Source organism: Bos indicus, chromosome 13, assembly GCF_029378745.1.
Source record: "Bos indicus isolate NIAB-ARS_2022 breed Sahiwal x Tharparkar chromosome 13, NIAB-ARS_B.indTharparkar_mat_pri_1.0, whole genome shotgun sequence".
Taxonomy (NCBI): domain Eukaryota; kingdom Metazoa; phylum Chordata; class Mammalia; order Artiodactyla; family Bovidae; genus Bos; species Bos indicus.
The window spans coordinates 38,456,007-38,472,542 of record NC_091772.1 but is presented as its reverse complement, the minus strand read 5'-3'; the positions used below and the strand labels follow the sequence as shown (position 1 = coordinate 38,472,542).

The 16,536-nt window shown below is 48.2% G+C and overlaps 1 protein-coding gene across 3 annotated transcripts; it reads right to left on the bottom strand.

The window, feature by feature from the left end:
* Positions 1-200: 200 nt before the first annotated feature.
* ZNF133 (zinc finger protein 133) lies at positions 201-15,372 on the bottom strand. 3 transcript variants are annotated; one of them, XM_019973225.2, is made up of 5 exons: positions 14,930-15,371; positions 13,624-13,799; positions 5,746-5,872; positions 5,251-5,346; positions 201-2,087 (listed from the first exon to the last, which is right to left on the bottom strand). In XM_019973225.2, the coding sequence occupies exons 3-5, from the start codon at positions 5,864-5,866 to the stop codon at positions 400-402; spliced, it is 1,905 nt and encodes a 634-aa protein (XP_019828784.2). In that variant the 5' UTR covers positions 5,867-5,872; positions 13,624-13,799; positions 14,930-15,371; the 3' UTR covers positions 201-399. The 3 variants fall into 3 exon arrangements, with proteins under 3 accessions (XP_019828784.2, XP_019828785.2, XP_019828786.2); XM_019973226.2 differs by lacking the exon at positions 14,930-15,371 and adding an exon at positions 14,703-14,919; XM_019973227.2 differs by lacking the exon at positions 13,624-13,799 and having other exon boundaries at positions 14,930-15,372.
* Positions 15,373-16,536: the final 1,164 nt, after the last annotated feature.

Here is a 16,536-nt window from a genome sequence, read left to right as displayed (position 1 = left end):
TCCCCTGAACACAGTTCCGGGATCCTCTCCCTCTACAAAGGACCAGAGTGTCCAAGAATCACAGACTGACTCAGTTCTTATGTCATCCAAAGGACTGCATTACTGCAGAACCACGGCCTCAGAAGCTCGAGATTTCTGTACCACCCCTGATTCCCTACCTTTATAGGTGGGTGAATGAGAGAGGCAGTTGAGGCCACAGATTTGTAAAGCAGCAGAGTTTTATTAGAACAAAATGCCCCAAACACGACAACTTGGGGTAGAGGAAGTAAACTGAGTTCAAATGTCTTTTTGACCGCTTAGGGAATGCGTTTTCAAGAAGAGCGTAAAATGTTTTGATTTAGTCTGCGCTCTTGGAGCGGGTGAGGGGGTCAGTAAGGATGCTCCCGCGGGGCCTCGGGGTCAGACTGAAACAGTGGTCTGTGGTGGGCACACATTCCTCCTATGTCTGCTGAGGTGGCACTTCTGGCTGAAGCCTTGCCCGCATGCCTTGCACACGTGCGGCGTCCTCCCCTGGTGTGTCATCTGGTGGAGGATGAGGTGTGACTTGTGGGGAAAGCCTTGGCCACACTCTGTGCACAGACAGGAGTTCTCTTCCAAGTGTGACCACTTGTGCATGAGCAGGGCGGACTTGTTGCCGAAGCCTCGCCCGCACAGCCGGCAGTTGTACGGCTGCTCCCTTGTGTGTGTGCGGCGGTGCCGGATGAGGCCCGACTGGTGGCGGAAGCCCCGCCCACACTCCCTGCACACATACGGCTTCTCCCCAGAGTGCGTCCTCTGGTGTGCCACAAGGTTGGACTTCTGGCTGAAGCCTCGCCCGCACTCCGCACACACCAGGGGCTTCTCCCCCGAGTGCGTCCTCTGGTGTCGGATGAGGTTGGACTGCTGGCTGAAGACACGCCCGCAGTCCTTGCACACGATGGGCTTGTGCCCGGAGTGCGTGTTCTGGTGCCTATTGAGATGGGACTTGAGACTGAAGCCCCGCCCACACACCCCACACACGTAAGGCTTCTCCCCAGTGTGTGTGCGCCTGTGCGAGATGAGGGTTGAATTCTGGCTGAATCTGTGTCCGCACACGCCACACACGTAAGGCTTCTCCTTCGAGTGTGTCCTCTGGTGGTTGACGAGTGTGGACCTCTGCCGGAAGCAGCGCCCACACTCCTTGCAGGCATACGGCTTCTCCCCTGAGTGTGTCCTCTGGTGCGAGATGAGGTTCGACCTGTCGCTGAAGCCCAGCCCGCAGTCGCCGCACACGATGGTCTTCTCCTCCAGGTGTGTCCTTCGGTGCCTGACGACGGCTGACTTCTGGCTGAAGCCTTTCCCGCACTCCTGGCACACGTAGGGCTTCTCCCCAGAGTGTGTCCTCTGGTGGATGATGAGGTTCGACTTCTGGCTGAAGCCTCGCCCGCACTCACCGCACATGTACGGCTTCTCGCCGGAGTGTGTCCTCTCGTGTATGATGAGCGTCGACTTCCGGTTAAAGCCCCGCCCACACTCCCCGCACACGAGGGGCTTCTCCCCGGAGTGCGCTTTCTGGTGTCTGGCCAGGCTCTTCTTTAGACTGAAGCCCTTCCCACACACCCCACACACGTAGGGCTTCTCCCCGGAGTGGATCCTCTGGTGACTGAGCAGGTTCGTCATCTTGCTGAAACCCAGTCCACACTCTCCACAGTTGACAGTCCCAAACCCCAGGACTTCGATCCTCTTCAACAGCCTGTCTGTTTCCTCAGGGGTCCCCATTTGTGCAGGGCCGGCCTCTATCTCCATACCTGGGACCCCACCCCCAGAGATGACTGGCTGCCTCTGGGGTGGCCTGGGGAATGCTTCTACAGTACTTTTCTCTGTCTTTCCAAACAAAGGCCGGGCACCTTCTCCCTCCTGCCCTTCCACTTCCTCGATCCAGGCACTACCACCAGCGGCCTGCTGCTGCTGGTCCTCCAGGCACAGGTCTCCTGGCTGGACGGGATCTTCGGCATACAGGCACGTGAAGATCCAGGGTGGGGGACTACACAGCACCTGCTGCATGTGGAATTTCTGACTGCAGAGATCCGGAGGGCAGAAAGGACAGAGGTGGAGTTCTGGCTTTGGTTCTGTGGCAGAGAGAAGAGTCTGAGTCAGAACTGAGACGTGGAGCCGCCAAAGCAGTTCTGCCTGGTCTGATGGTTAAGACTCCAGTCCCTGTTCTTCAAAATGTTTACATCTTCAGGGCCACCCAGCAAGACTTCCTGCAGAGGACCCACTACAACGACCTCCTAATGCACAGCCACCCAGTGACACAAACAGGGTCCAAAGGGATTGTCTGTGACCAAGAGAGCTCTAACCAGAGGACCCACATGGAAACGTCTTTCTCTTTCCCTGTCTCCCTGGGAGGATGGGGTGGAAGAAGAGAGCTGTCCCTGAGCCTGGAAGACCCTGGTGTAGGAGGCAACACAGTGGAGTGGTTAGATACCACATGTGAGACACCTGAACCTGGAGGGTCCCGACTCACGCACAAATACTTATTAGAGGCCTACTCTGGACCAGAATTCCCACAAGGCAGGGCTTCCCTGGTGGCTCAGACAGGGAAGAATCTGCCTGCCAATGCAGCATACACAGGTTTGACCCCTGGGTCGGGAAGAGCCCCTGGAGGAAGAAACGGCAACCCACTCTAGCATTCTTGTCTGGAGAATATCCATGGACAGAGGTACCTGCAGAAGAGCTGGACACAACTGAGTGACTAACACTTTCTTTCACTTTCACTTTCGGGAGGCTTTCAGCAGTAGACAGCACACACACGGTCTAGGTCCCCCAATGACTGGTGCCACGGATCAGTTTGAGTCTTGTTAACTTCCATAATTAACCAAAATAAAAATGGCACCAGGAATCAATATAAAAGTTTTCTTCTCATAGTACCTCTCGTAAGGAGATGTCAACACTGAACACCTTGCTTCAGCACTGCTGGTTCTACTCAGCTGGCGGAATGCAAGATCACATAGTCTGAGGAACCAGGTCCAGACCTCACTGCATCTGCCTGAACACTTGCATTCACTGATGAACTGAACTTTTGAAAACCAACTGTGTATACATCTACATTCTAGAATTATTCCATCAGTAGAGAATGCTACTGTATTCTGAGACAGGGCCTTCAAAGAGGTGATTAAGGTTAAAAGAAGTCATAAGGCTCTAATCGATATGTCTGATGACCTCCCTGTAGGAGGAAAGCCAGGATGTGCAGCCTCAGAAAGCCCGGGTTAGGACAGAGTGAGGAGGTGGCCATTCAAAGTCCAGGAGGGTAGCCTCCTTTGTAAACTGCCAACACCTCTGCCAACCAAGAACTGCGAGCCTCCAGAAACACAGTAAAACCTTTTGCTTCTGCCATGAATTCTGCTGCTGTGTTTCAGCAGCCTGAGCTAGGAGAGATGCTGCTGCCTCTACCTTGAGCTCTTCCCTAAGTGCCTCTGTACCTGCCCTACAGTCCCTAAGTAAGTCCCATGAAATCCATCAGCTGTTCCAGTAAATGTGAAAAGGCCAAAGTCCCTATTCAAAGATAATAGTTGGTTTGGCAGAAAATGCAATAGCAGCTATATGACACCGCAAATCACATTAGATATCATACCAAAACTCTCTAAAAAACAAAGAGCCACAGCAAAACAGGTGCTAAGACTAATAAGAAATAATAGGATTGATATGTAACACACAACTCTATTTAAAACGGATAACTGACAAGGACCTACTCTACAGCACAGGGAACACTGCTCATGTTATGTGACAGCCTGGATGGAAGGGGAGTTTGGGGGAGAATGGATACATGTATATGTATGGCTGGGTCCCTTCACTGTCCACCTGAAACTATCACAACATTATTAATCAGCTATACATCAGTGTAAAATAAAAAAAAGTTTTTTAGAAAAAAATGAAAGTTTAAGGAATATAATATAGAACAAAAGAATTTTAACATTAAAAACTTCATTAATGAATGAGATAAAATTGTCATGAACCTTTACATGCCTAACAGTACACTGAAGTGAAATATATAGCAAAAACTTAGAAAGAAATGGAGGATTTGATATAAATTACAATGACATTGGCGAGTAATCTGCTATGACTCTTAGCAGACCAAAAACAAGGATATAAAAACTTAAAAAATATAAATGATTTCTATTATATATGCTATTTCCCTTGATTTTAAGACACAATTAACTAAGCTTTCAAATTTGATAAAACTGAGAAATAGAAAATCTCTTACAGAAAAAAAAAACATATACTTCTCTTTATTATGAAATTGTCAACAGTATTTTAAAAGCTAAAAAACACACAATTCCCTACAGTTATCTATTCCTCTATCATTTAAAAAGAATGCCAAGTCAAAAAACTCCCCAGAAACTCCACTCTTTCCAATTCTCTACCCCCCAAGCTAACCACTGATCATGGTGAATAATAATGCAGATGTCTATGTTCACATATACATGTTGACACAGTCTTTCACACAAACCCAACTATGTAATAAACATTGTTTTGCAATTTTTCACTTAAAAATGTATCTTCTAAGTATCTGCTTTTCTGTTAAAGGAGGTAAAGGAAAATCTGCTCTTCATTAATGAACAATTAGGAAGCATCATCACAAAAATGGAAAGTTATAAAAAAAAAAAAACAGGCTCAGTAAACTGTGGGACAATGTAAAATGGACTAATACACATGTGAATATCATTCCAAAAAGAAGGAAACAGAAGGGAACAAAAGAATCATGAAAGAATCATGTCCAAAAATCTCCCCAATGTGGCTCTAACCATAAATTTATAGGTTCAAAAATCTGAGCACACGCTATGACAGGAAAAATAGTGACATCGCAGTCAAACAGCTGAACACCAAAATACAGAAAGCTCTGAAAGTACCAGAGGTTTAAAAAGTAACAAAAAAACAAAGCAATAACTGTGGAAATGACAGCTGATTTCTTATTAGAAACAATGGGAGGCCTGAACAGGGGAACAGTATCCTTAAAGTGGTGAAAAAATAAGCCAATCTAAAATTCTAATCCAGGGAAAATATCCTTTTAAAAATATAGTAACATGAGCCACCAGACTATGTATGTGGGAGGGAACTAAGTGAGGCAGAGACGGCAAACCCAGTGCAGGGAGACGAGACACCAGGACGCTCGGGTGCCGCTGCAGGTCTGGAAGGAGGCCAGGAGGGCAGTGCATACAGTGAGCGGCCAGGGGCCCGGCAGAAAGACCTCCCCACCCCCAGCCCTCTGAACCACCCAGGGTCCCTACTCACCCAGGCAGCTGACGGGCGAGCATTTCCTCTCTTCTCTCCAGGTCTCCTTCCCTTGCTCCAGCTGGGTGATGAGTTCTGGTTTAGAAAACGGAATGCCTGCTCAGAGGAAAAGAGAACAAGATGGTTGCAGGTTATCCTGCACTCAGAGCCACACCAGGGGGGAGGATTTCTAAAGGTGGTGGGGAAGATGTGAGAGTGGTGAGCTCCCCCAGGGAAGGGAAGCCAGGATGGGAGTTCACTGACCCGACTTCATGCTGTGAGAGAACACCTCCCTCGTTTACAAGAAGATACTGACTAGGAAGAGATGCCAGGCTTACCAGAGAGCCTGCGGGAGAAGGCTAGAAATGCGGAGTATCACACACATATATACACAGCTGTACACGTTTATAGAGTGTCTCTGCTTTGGAGTCCAACCCAAAGGTAAGGCCAGAAAGCAAGAGGGCTGCTCCAAGTTGCCAGCAGCCAGGACCCGGGTCCTAAGAGATGCAGGCTTACCCAGTGAGACCAGGTTGCTGTAGTTCTCCAGCATCACCTCCCGGTACAGGGACCTCTGAGCTGGGCTCAGCAGCACCCACTCATCCTGGGTGAAATCCACAGCCACATCTCTGAATGCCATGTGTGCCTGTAACACAAAACAGCCCTGTTCACCCGGGAGCCAGCCCTGCCCAGGCCTCAGGGTAAGGGGCAAGGGGGAGGCGGCCCAGGGGAGGCAGATGAGATCCTGCCTTTCACCCTGGTGCTCTGTATTCCAAGATCTTTAAAGCCCTGTCACCACCTGGGCAGTGGCACTTGTCAACACGTTCAAGGTCCTAGCTGGGCTGATGTGGAGAATACATACAAAAATAGCCTGTAACTTTCAGGAGCTTTATGTTGAGGGAAAGCGCCAGACTTTTGAGTTTTAAGAATTTAAAAGAATAGTCTGAACCACGGTATTAGTGTTGAAGCATCCGAATGACTGAGGTTCACACAATTCAGTTATGGCAAAGACCAAACACAACTCAGTCCCTCCCTGAATCCCACAGCCCCTCCGGCCCTCCTTCCCTGAGAGGCACCAACCAGCAGGGAATGGTCAAGAGCACGAATTTGAACCCTACTGCCCTGGTTTGGAGCCCATCCCAGCCATCAGCTAGCAACTCCGCTTTTTCAACTGTGGGTAGCAGTCCACTAAATGTCCTGTCCCACACTGTGGTGCTCAGGGTGGACGTCCCTGCCATTCAGTCCAGAATTCATCTCACATGCCATTCTCACACCCTGCCCAACTTTACTGCCTTTATCGCAACACTGTTTCAAAGTGGAAAGCACCCTGCAATAGGGACATCAGGAGAGGTTTTCACAAGAGGCCCAGGAACTTGGTCTTGAACGAAGCACAGGAGTCTAGGGAAGAGAAATTGCCAGGTGTTCCCGATGAGGTGTATGGGGAACACAGAAGAGGACACCTGCGCCAAGGAGGAGAGGAAGCCTGAATCCTGGGACGTAGGACCACTTAGGAGGAATAAAAGGCACTAAGTGGGAGAAATGCAGAACAGGTCGAGCGTAGGACAGCTTGTGGGTTTTAAATGACTGTAAAATATACATAAGCATTTTACTATTTTTACCATGTGAAGTGTACATTTCAGTACATTAAGCATGCTCGCACTTAATGTGGTACAACCATCACCACTATCCATCTCCAGAACTGGTTCATCATCTCACGTTGAAACTCTGTGACCATAAACCACAATGCCCTTTCTCACAAACCCTGGTAACCAACCATCATTTTACTGTCTCCATGCATTTGGCTATTCTAGGTATCCCAAATATGTGAAATCATACGGTGTCTGTCCTTTTGTGTCTGGCTTATTTCATTCAGCGTAATATCTTCAAGTTTCAGCCACAGACTCTAAAGAAGATGGACACATGGCCAAGAGACACATGAAGAGCGGCTCAACATCACTAATTGTTCAGTTCAGTTTAGTTGCACAGTTGTGTCCGACTCTTTGCAACCCCATGAATCACAGCATGCCAGGCCTCCCTGTCCATCACCAACTCCCGGAGTTCACCCAAACTCATGTCCATCAAGTCGGTGATGCCATCCAGCCATCTCATCCTCTGTCGTCCCCTTCTCCTCCTGCCCCCAATCCCTCCCAGCATCAGGGTCTTTTCCAATGAGTCAACTCTTCGCAAAAGGTGGCCAAAGTATTGGAGTTTCAGCCTCAGCATCAGTCCTTCCAATGAACACCCAGGACTGATCTCCTTTAGGATGGACTTGTTGGATCTCCTTGCAGTCCAAGGGACTCTCAGGAGTCTTCTCCAACACCACAGTTCAAAAGCATCAATTCTTCGGTGCTCAGCTTTCTTCACAGTCCAACTCTCACATCCATATATGACTACTGGAAAAACCATAGCCTTGACTAGACGGACCTTTTTGTTAGAGAAATGCAAATCAAAGTACAATTCACACCAGTCAGAATGGCCATCCTCAAAAAGTCCACAAACAATAAATACGTGAGAGGATGTAGAGAAAAGGGACCCCTCCCACACTGTTGATGGGAATGTAAAATTCGTAACAGACCCTGTAGAGAACAGTATGGAGGTTCTTTAAAAAACTAAAAATAGAACTACCATATGATCCAGCAGTCCCATTCCTGGGCACATATCCAGAGAAAGTCATAATTCGAAAAGATACCTGCACCCAGTGTTCACTGCAGCACTATTTATTATAGCCAACACACGGAAGCAACCTAAATGTCCACCAACGGAGGAATGGATAAAGAAGATGTGGTACAGCCTTCCCCGGCGGCTCAGGGGTAAAGAATCCACCTGTATTCACACAGTTTCAGTGGTAAAGAGTCCTGTGAATTCAGGAGACACGAGTTCGATCCCTGATCTGGGAAGATCCCACATGCCTTGGAGCGACTAAACCCGTGTGCCACAACTACTGAACCTGTGCCCTACAGCCCGTGCTCTGCCACAAGAGAAGCCACCTCAGTAAGAAGCCCGTGCGCCACCACTAGAGAGCAGCCCCCACCTGCCGCAGCCAGAGAAAAGCCCAAGCAGCAGTGAGACCCAGCACAGCTGTGAATAAATAAAATTTTTTTTTAAAATGTAGTACATCTTTGTACAATGGACTATTACGCAGCCATATAAAGAATGAGATAATGTCATTTTCAGCAACATGGATGGACCTAGAGATTATCATACTAAATAAAGTAAGTCAAACAAAGGCAAATATATCACTCATACGTGGCACTTAAGTTTTTAAAATGATATAAATGAACTTATTTATAAAACAGAAACAGACTCACACACTTAAAAAAACAAAACGTATGGTTACCAAAGGGGATGTGTGTGTGTGTGGTGGGGGGAGGAATAAATTAGGAGTTTGGGATTAACATATATACACTACAATATATAATAAATAAAGTATATAGACAGGTAACCAACTAGACCATACTATATAGGACAGCGAACCCTACTCAATACTATGTAATAACCTATCTGAGAAAAGAATCTGAAAAAGAATGAACATATGTATATGTATAACTGAATTACTTTTCTGTACACCTGAAATTAACACAACAATGTAAATCAACTGTTAAGTTCAGTTCAGTTCTGTCACTCAGTCGTGTCCGACTCTTTGCAACCCCATGAATCGCAGCACGCCAGGCCTCCTTGTCCATCACCAACTCCCGGAATTCACTCAGACTTACGTCCATTGAATCAGTGATGCCATCCAGCCATCTCATCCTCTGTTGTCCCTTTCTCCTCCTGCCCCCAACCCCTCCCAGCATCAGAGTCTTTTCCAATGAGTCAACTCTTCGCATGAGGTGGCCAAAGTACTGGAGCTTCAGCTTTAGCATCATTCCTTCCAAAGAAATGCCAGGGCTGATCTCCTTCACAATGGACTGATTGGATCTCCTTGCAGTCCAAGGGACTCTCAAGTCTTCTCCAACACCACAGTTCAAAAGCATCAATTCTTCGGCGCTCAGCTTTCTTCACAGTCCAACTCTCACAGCCATACGTGACCACAGGAAGAACCATAGCCTTGACTAGACCGACCTTTGTTGGCAAAGTAATGTCTCTGCTTTTCAATATGCTATCTAGGTTGGTCATAACTTGTCTTCCAAGGAGTAAGCATCTTTTAATTTCATGGCTGCAGTCACCATCTGCAGTGATTTTGGAGCCCCAAAAAATAAAGTCTGACACTGTTTCCACTGTTTCCCCATCTATTTCCCATGAAGTGTTGGGACCAGATGCCATGATCTTCGTTTTCTGAATGTTGAGTTTTAAGCCAACTTTTTCACTCTCCTCTTTCACCTTCATCAAGAGGCTTTTTAGTTCCTCTTTACTTTCTGCCCTAAGGGTGGTGTCATCTGCATATCTGAGGTTATTGATATTTCTCCCGGCAATCTTGATTCCAGCTTGTGCTTCTTCCAGCCCAGCATTTCTCATGATGTACTCTGCATATAAGCAACTGTACTACAGTAAAAATTGGGAAAAAAAGATGACCTGAATCAAAATATGAAGGGCCTACAAAGTACCAGGGAGAAGCTGACACATAGCCAACAGCTTCAAGGTATATTTCTACTGGAAAAACTATCAGGCTCTGAAGAATAACAAGAAAACTCCTAAGTGACTCTAGACAAAAAATATACCAGACTTCCATGAGACTTTTCAAAATCGTCATTCAACTCACGTGCACTGCAGGTGGGAATGTACAATGGTGCAAGCACTATGGAAAACAGCACAGCAGTTCCTCAAAAATGTAAAAATACACATTAGCATATGATCCACCAATTCCACTTCTGGGTATTTCCCCAAAAGAACTGGAAGCAGGGACTTGAATAGATATTTGTACACTCATGTGAGCAGCATTATTCACAATAGCCAAACTGCAGATGAAATCCAAGTGTCTGTCAATAGACAAATAGATAAACAAAGAGCGGTGTGTGTGTGTGTGTGTGTGTGTGTGTGTGCGTGTGTGTGTGTATGTATATAATGGAATATTATTAAGCCTTAGAAAAGAAATTCTGACACATGCTACAACATGGATGAACATTAAAGATACTATGCTAAGTCAAACAAACCAGATACAAAAGGACAAATATAAAATTCCACTTATATGAGGTACCTAGACTAATCTATATACACAAAGTAGAACGATGGTTGACAGGAGCTAGGAGGAAGGGGAAACTCAGTTATTGTTTAATGGGGATAGAGTTTCATTCTGAAAAGTTCTGGAAATGGAGAGTGTGAACGGTTGCACAACAATATGAATGTACTTAATGATACTGGACTATAGACTTAAAACAGTTAAGATGGTAAATCTTATGTTATATATATTTTATGACTTTAAATGCATGGCAAGAAGAATATCATTCAAAGCAATAAGAAAATATTTTGGGGACTTCCCTGGTGGTCAGGTGGCTAAGACTTCGCACTCCCAATGCAAGGGGCCTGGGTTCAATCCTTGGTCAGAGAACTAGACCCCACGTGCCACAACTAAGACCCAGCGGAGCCAAATAAATAAATAAACAAAATTTTTTTTTTTTTTAATTTCACCAAGACAGAGTGCCCAGAAATGTAAGACTGGTTGAATATGAGGAAATTCATTACTGTATATTATACGTATTAATCAACTGGACCAAGGAGAAAAAACATGATTGCATTTATACATGCTGAAGTATTCTTTAACAGAACTCATCCAACATCCAATTCACTGTAATAATAATGAATCCATAGAACTTTTCATTTTGAATTTCAGACTTAGAAGTTGCAAAAGTATCAATTCCCGTGTAACCTTAATCCAGTTTTCTCTAATGTTAACATCTGAGAAAACTATACTATAATGATGAAAACCAGATTAACATTGATTATTATTACTATTATCTAAACTACAGCTCATAACCACATTTCAACAGGTTTTTTCTACTAATGTCCTCCTTCTTCTGGTCCAGGATTCAACTGAGGTTCTCGCACTGCAATTAGCTGTCATGTATCTTTAATCTCCTCCAATCCTTCTTTCATGAATGACATTTTTGAAGAACAGCCCTCAATTGTGATTTATCAGATTTGGGAAGAAAATGATTAGAATGACCCTAGTTCACTTCTAGCTAGACTATCTCAGAAGTCACATGCCCTTTTCATACCCCTTGATAGGAGTTCATGATATCGGTATGTTTTACTACTGATGATGTTAACCTTGATCACTTGGTTAAGGCAGCATCTGCTGGGTTTTTTCATTACGATGTCATTCATTTTGCCTTTATATTTAATATACATCTTGGGAGAGTTACTTTGAGATTATACAAATATCCTGTTTCTCTTCAATCTTTTACCAAATAATTTTAGCATCACTTTGTGGGAGCTGTCTTCAACCATTATTACTGCAGTATTGACCAAATGACAATGTTCTACCTCCTCCTTTCCTTTGAAATTCATTAGCTGGAATTCTGTAAGCAAGAGTTGTCCCTTCTCTTTTTTTTAAATTAATTCATTTATTGTTGGCTGTGCTGGGTCTTCATTGCTGCATGCAGGCTTTATCAAGTTGGGCAAGCGGGGACAACTCTTCGCAGCAGTGTACAGGCTTCTCGCTGCGGTGGCTTCAGTGGTCATGGAGCACAGGCTCCGTTGCTCCACGGCATGTGGAATCTTCCCAGACCAGGGATTGAACCCATGACCCCTTCACTGGCAGCCAGATTCTTATGCACTGTATCACCAGGGAAATCCAAGAGTTGTCCCTTCTTATTTACTTCAGTGTGGATTCATAGCTTATCCTAGGGGTTATATTAGAATATTATCACTATTTTGCTGCTCAAATTATTTCATCAAACACTGGGTGCTCCTTCAGGCTGATCTCATCCCTGCTTTCACCCACAAATGTGCGACAAGGGATGCTGTGCCAGTCACAGGCTTAAGTCTGTATGCTCTCAGAGGGCCCAAGGCACCAGGTTAAGAACGTCAGCACCCCTGCTAGAGGGACCAAACAGAAGCAGAGGCCCGATACCATGTGGAGAGGGTGTGGGGCCTAGCAAAGACGACACTGGTGTCTTCACCTGCTTAGGCTAACCCAGTGACAGGAACTGTATCGATGGCTCAAGAGGAGCAAATGAGGTACCCTACCCTCTAACAACCACCTCCTGGTCCAGTGGGAGGGTCAGACAGTCATGACACAGCCTAAGCCCTGGAGTCCTGAGCCCCAGGGTCCCACCATGAACAGGGAACCTGGGAACACTGCCGGGGATGTGCAGGCTGCTCTGCAGGGGGAGAGCATCCCAGCTCATCACCAGTTGACACAGAAACAGAAATGCTCGGGGAAACACAAGCAGACAAGGAATATGCTTCTGTGCAGCTGTAAAGCAGGGTCTGACCAGGCTGGGAGTCGGGGAGGAGACTGAGGAGGAGACTTGGAGAAGCTGGAGGCATTAAAGTAACTCTAACAATTACTTAGACTTTATGTGCCCCGCACTGTAACTGCATTGCTAGGGTTATCTCCTCCAACATCCCCGGGAGGTGGACACCATTCTGATGATTCCCATCTGGCAGATGAGGAAAAGAAGGCTCAGGGAGGTGAAATAACAAGCTCAGGGCCACACAGCTAGACATGGTAAAACTGAGATTTGAACCCAAGCATCCTGACTTTGGAGTCGGGACAGAAGCAGACGATTAGGAAGGTCTCTTTCTAGCAGGCTGAGTGCCAAGTTCAGTATGTGGACGTCAGGTGCCCAATGCAAGAGGCAGGTGGGGAGAGGGACAAGAAGGTGGAGCAGAGACGAGTGAGGGCGGAGCAGGAGTGAGGACCAGAAGGAGAGGGGTCCAGGGCACAGCGCACGTGCTGCTGAGAGACAGGGCAGGTGAGCCTGGAAAGAGCAAAGAGGCCAAGCTGCGGGTGTTCACTGAGGTCCACAAGGTCAGAATCGGGGGGAGGGCCAGACACAGGGACACTGTCCCCCGGAATTCCTCCCCGGCCACACACCTCCCCTCTCCTGCCTCTGAACAGAGCTGCTCTGACTGAAACAGCTATTCATTCCCTTGAGTGTAGTGATGACCCTGTGGTTATTTTACAGGAAGCTCTAATGTTAGAGCTGCCTCCTGAGGTAACTGCAGGTGAGATGACAGGACGGGGACACAGGCAGTGAGGGCCTCGCTGGATGGAACCAGAACAGAAGGCCGAGGCCTTCACAACAGACAAGCCTGAGAGTGCACAGGCCTCAACACACCACAAGGATGGGGGAGGAGGGGGTGGTCAAGGAGGACACAGAGTCTGAACAAGAGTCCCTGGGACAGCAGCCACCCCTACCACAGACCATGTCCCCTGGGGAAACCAGCTGGGCTCTGATCCCCGGGCGGGGCGTGCTGGGCACAAGATGTCAAGGCTGAGCGAAGGAAACCCACCTTTGGTTCAGCACACGGAAGGTGAGCAGTCCCCACGTGAGTCCGGGCTGTCAGGAGCCCTCCCCTCGCCCACCAGGCTTCCTCTCTGGGCAGCACAAGAGCAGAAAGGTTCAGGAGAGTCACTGGAAACTCACGCCCTTAGACTTCCCTCTTCGTTAAAGGCATCAGGAATGGACCTGTCACAGAAGAAAAGGCTGCGGGAAGCTCGCTGAGAACACAGCCTGCCCCAATAATGCTGCCGACACCAGGCCTGAGCTGACCCACTCTTGCCTCAGACCTTCCTAAGCAAAGTTCTTACTGACTGGGTACTTAGGACTGTACACATCAGAGACGGTTCCAGGCACAGAACCGTCTTACTTCATTCTAGCCTCACAATCCAATGGAGTACGATTTATTATCTTTATTTTACAGATGAGAAAACTGAAGCACAGTGAAGTCAGTCCCTTATCCAAGGTGACACCGTTACAAAGTCACAGAGTCTGGATGAAGCTGGCAGCCGAGGTTACGCTCTTCAAGTAGGGCAGGGACAGTGAACCTCTGTGGGTTGTAGGCTTCTCAGTGTGCCATTTTGAGATGAATCAAGATTGCTCCCCAGGTGACAAGGGTTACATCTGGATGGTGGGTCTGTAGAGTTCTATTTATTTCTGTCCAAAATCTCTCCTTAATAAAACTTTAAAATGGAACTCAAAATCCCGAAGTCCGGAAACACTGGAGCCCCGCACATCCGTGACTGCTGGGGTCAACGCAGGTTTCCAGGACCTTTGAGAAACTTGCCCAGTGGGCCTCAGACAACCTCTTCCTCCAAGGCCTGAATCCAGGGGCGACCGGCCAAAAACACACCCAAGATCGCTGCCAAAGTGGCCCGTTCCACACCCAGCCCATCCCAGGCACATGATGCCCACGGCAAACCACCCACCAAAACTCCTGGCGCCGGGCTGGCCCTCATCCCGGCAGCTGGGAAACATCAGGGCCCCATGCCAACTTACTCAAGCCTCTGGCCCCCAGGGACTTGAGGATAAGCGCGACCTCCCCGCTCCCATCATCATCACTCTTTCGGCCAAGGCCTAACGTGTCCTCACCCACAGAAGCCCCGGGACGTGGCTGGATTCCGGCATCCGCCACCACTGGGCATGACGGCTGAGCTTCGCTCACGTCCATCGAAGATGCGCGCTCACATCCCAAATATGACATCCGGGAGGGCACGGCCTGAACCGCGACAGTGCGTCCCGCCGCCGCCTCCTCTGCCCGGCACCCGCACAGTCACCAGCGTCAGGCCCAGCCAACAGCCCAGACTTTCAGGACCTACCTTTCCGCGCAGGGAAGAGCACGGCTGCAGCTTAGAGCCCCACGAGCGCCACACTCACCAGCGAGGATCAAGGGGTCACTCCAGCCACCAGCTGGGCCAGGACGCCAGGACTACACTACCCAGAATCCTCGGCCAAGCACCAGGACTACACTACCCAGAATCCTCGGCCCAGCGCCGGGACTACATCTCCCAGGATGCTCGGCGCGCCCAGAGGCCTCTGAGGGAGCTGTTTCTCGGTAACATGCCCAAGGGAGAATGGCCACTGTGGCACCTGGATTTCCGCCCCGCCCCCTCTTTTACAGAGGACCCCGGGTGAAACGTCTCCTTCCAGTGCCCACTTTGCTAACGCCTCCGCCTTAAAGACTACACTCCCCAGTGATCCCTGCAGTGACTCCTGCCTCTGGTGCTGGGCTCACCCCTCGGCTGGCGGAAGTGATGTGCCCGGGGAATCTCCGTTTAGTTTCTGGGGTGCGCGGCAGGGGGGGACAACAGTTTCCGGGCCACGCTTGCTCCAGGGAAAGCAAGGCTGTGTCTGGGCGCGTAGGGAGGGGTCGTGAGCCGCGCAGGCGTGGTGTCGACCAGCTCCCTTTAATTCACTTAAACCCACGGTGGGGACTGAGACTGAGAAGGCGAGGCACCTTACCGCGATCTTACTGTCAAAGGAGGCAGCCCTGGGTTCCGAGCCCATGTCCCCAACTAGCGCACCCGCACCGCTCTCCCTAGATCCTGCCCCTCTGTCGCAGTCCGCGCGTTTATGGGCAATCTCATCCGTCTTCTGGGGGACAGAAGCCTCACCGTTAGACCATAGCTTGGGGCTCAGTCCCTCTTAGTGTCCTTTGAAAAAGCAAAATGTCAAGAATGACAACCTAAAAGTTGAGAATTGTGTTTCAATTGATGGCCTTATAACTAGGAGACAGCCTCGCAGCTCTGAGGAACTGCTTCAAAGAGTTATGGGAGGAGCAGGATATGTAGGAGTTTGCTGAAAAGAAAACAGGGTGTTTGAACATCGAAAGGTTACTGCTGATCACAAAGGAACAGACAGCTTTATGAATTCAGAACTTTTCTACTATGGGAAGATGAAAGAATCTGGGCTCCCTTAAATCATTCCTTTGAGATGCATCTGAAGTATCTAGGGCCAGCATACTGTTTTTCTCCATCCTTAGTTTCCCTAAATGTGCACCCTCAGAGTGCCTGCAGAGGTTGATGGCTTCATGGCAGGCAGCATCCCGTTGTTTACTAAAACAGCATCTTTTTCTTTTTGGTCTACAGCTCTCTGAGTCTTTGTTCAGGGTTCTGATTGAGGTCAGGGAGGTACTGGTGTCATCTGGGACACACCCACTGGGGAGCTGAGGAGCACACCCCCTTCACTGTGGAGGGTGTTTCCACCAAGGCACCCTCTCAGTTTTCCTTACTTCCCCTAGATTTGCTTTCTGAAGTTTTGTCATCTAGAAGACCAAGAAGATGTTCACATGGCCTGCAAAGCCAAGGAGAGACAAGCATTTCCTACAATTCTTTCTCAGCTCCCTAATGGTGCATCTGTCCCCTTCTCTTGCCTGGAGGCTGCCTCATTCACAGTGAATTCAGTTCAGCCCCTGCCCTAAGGAAAG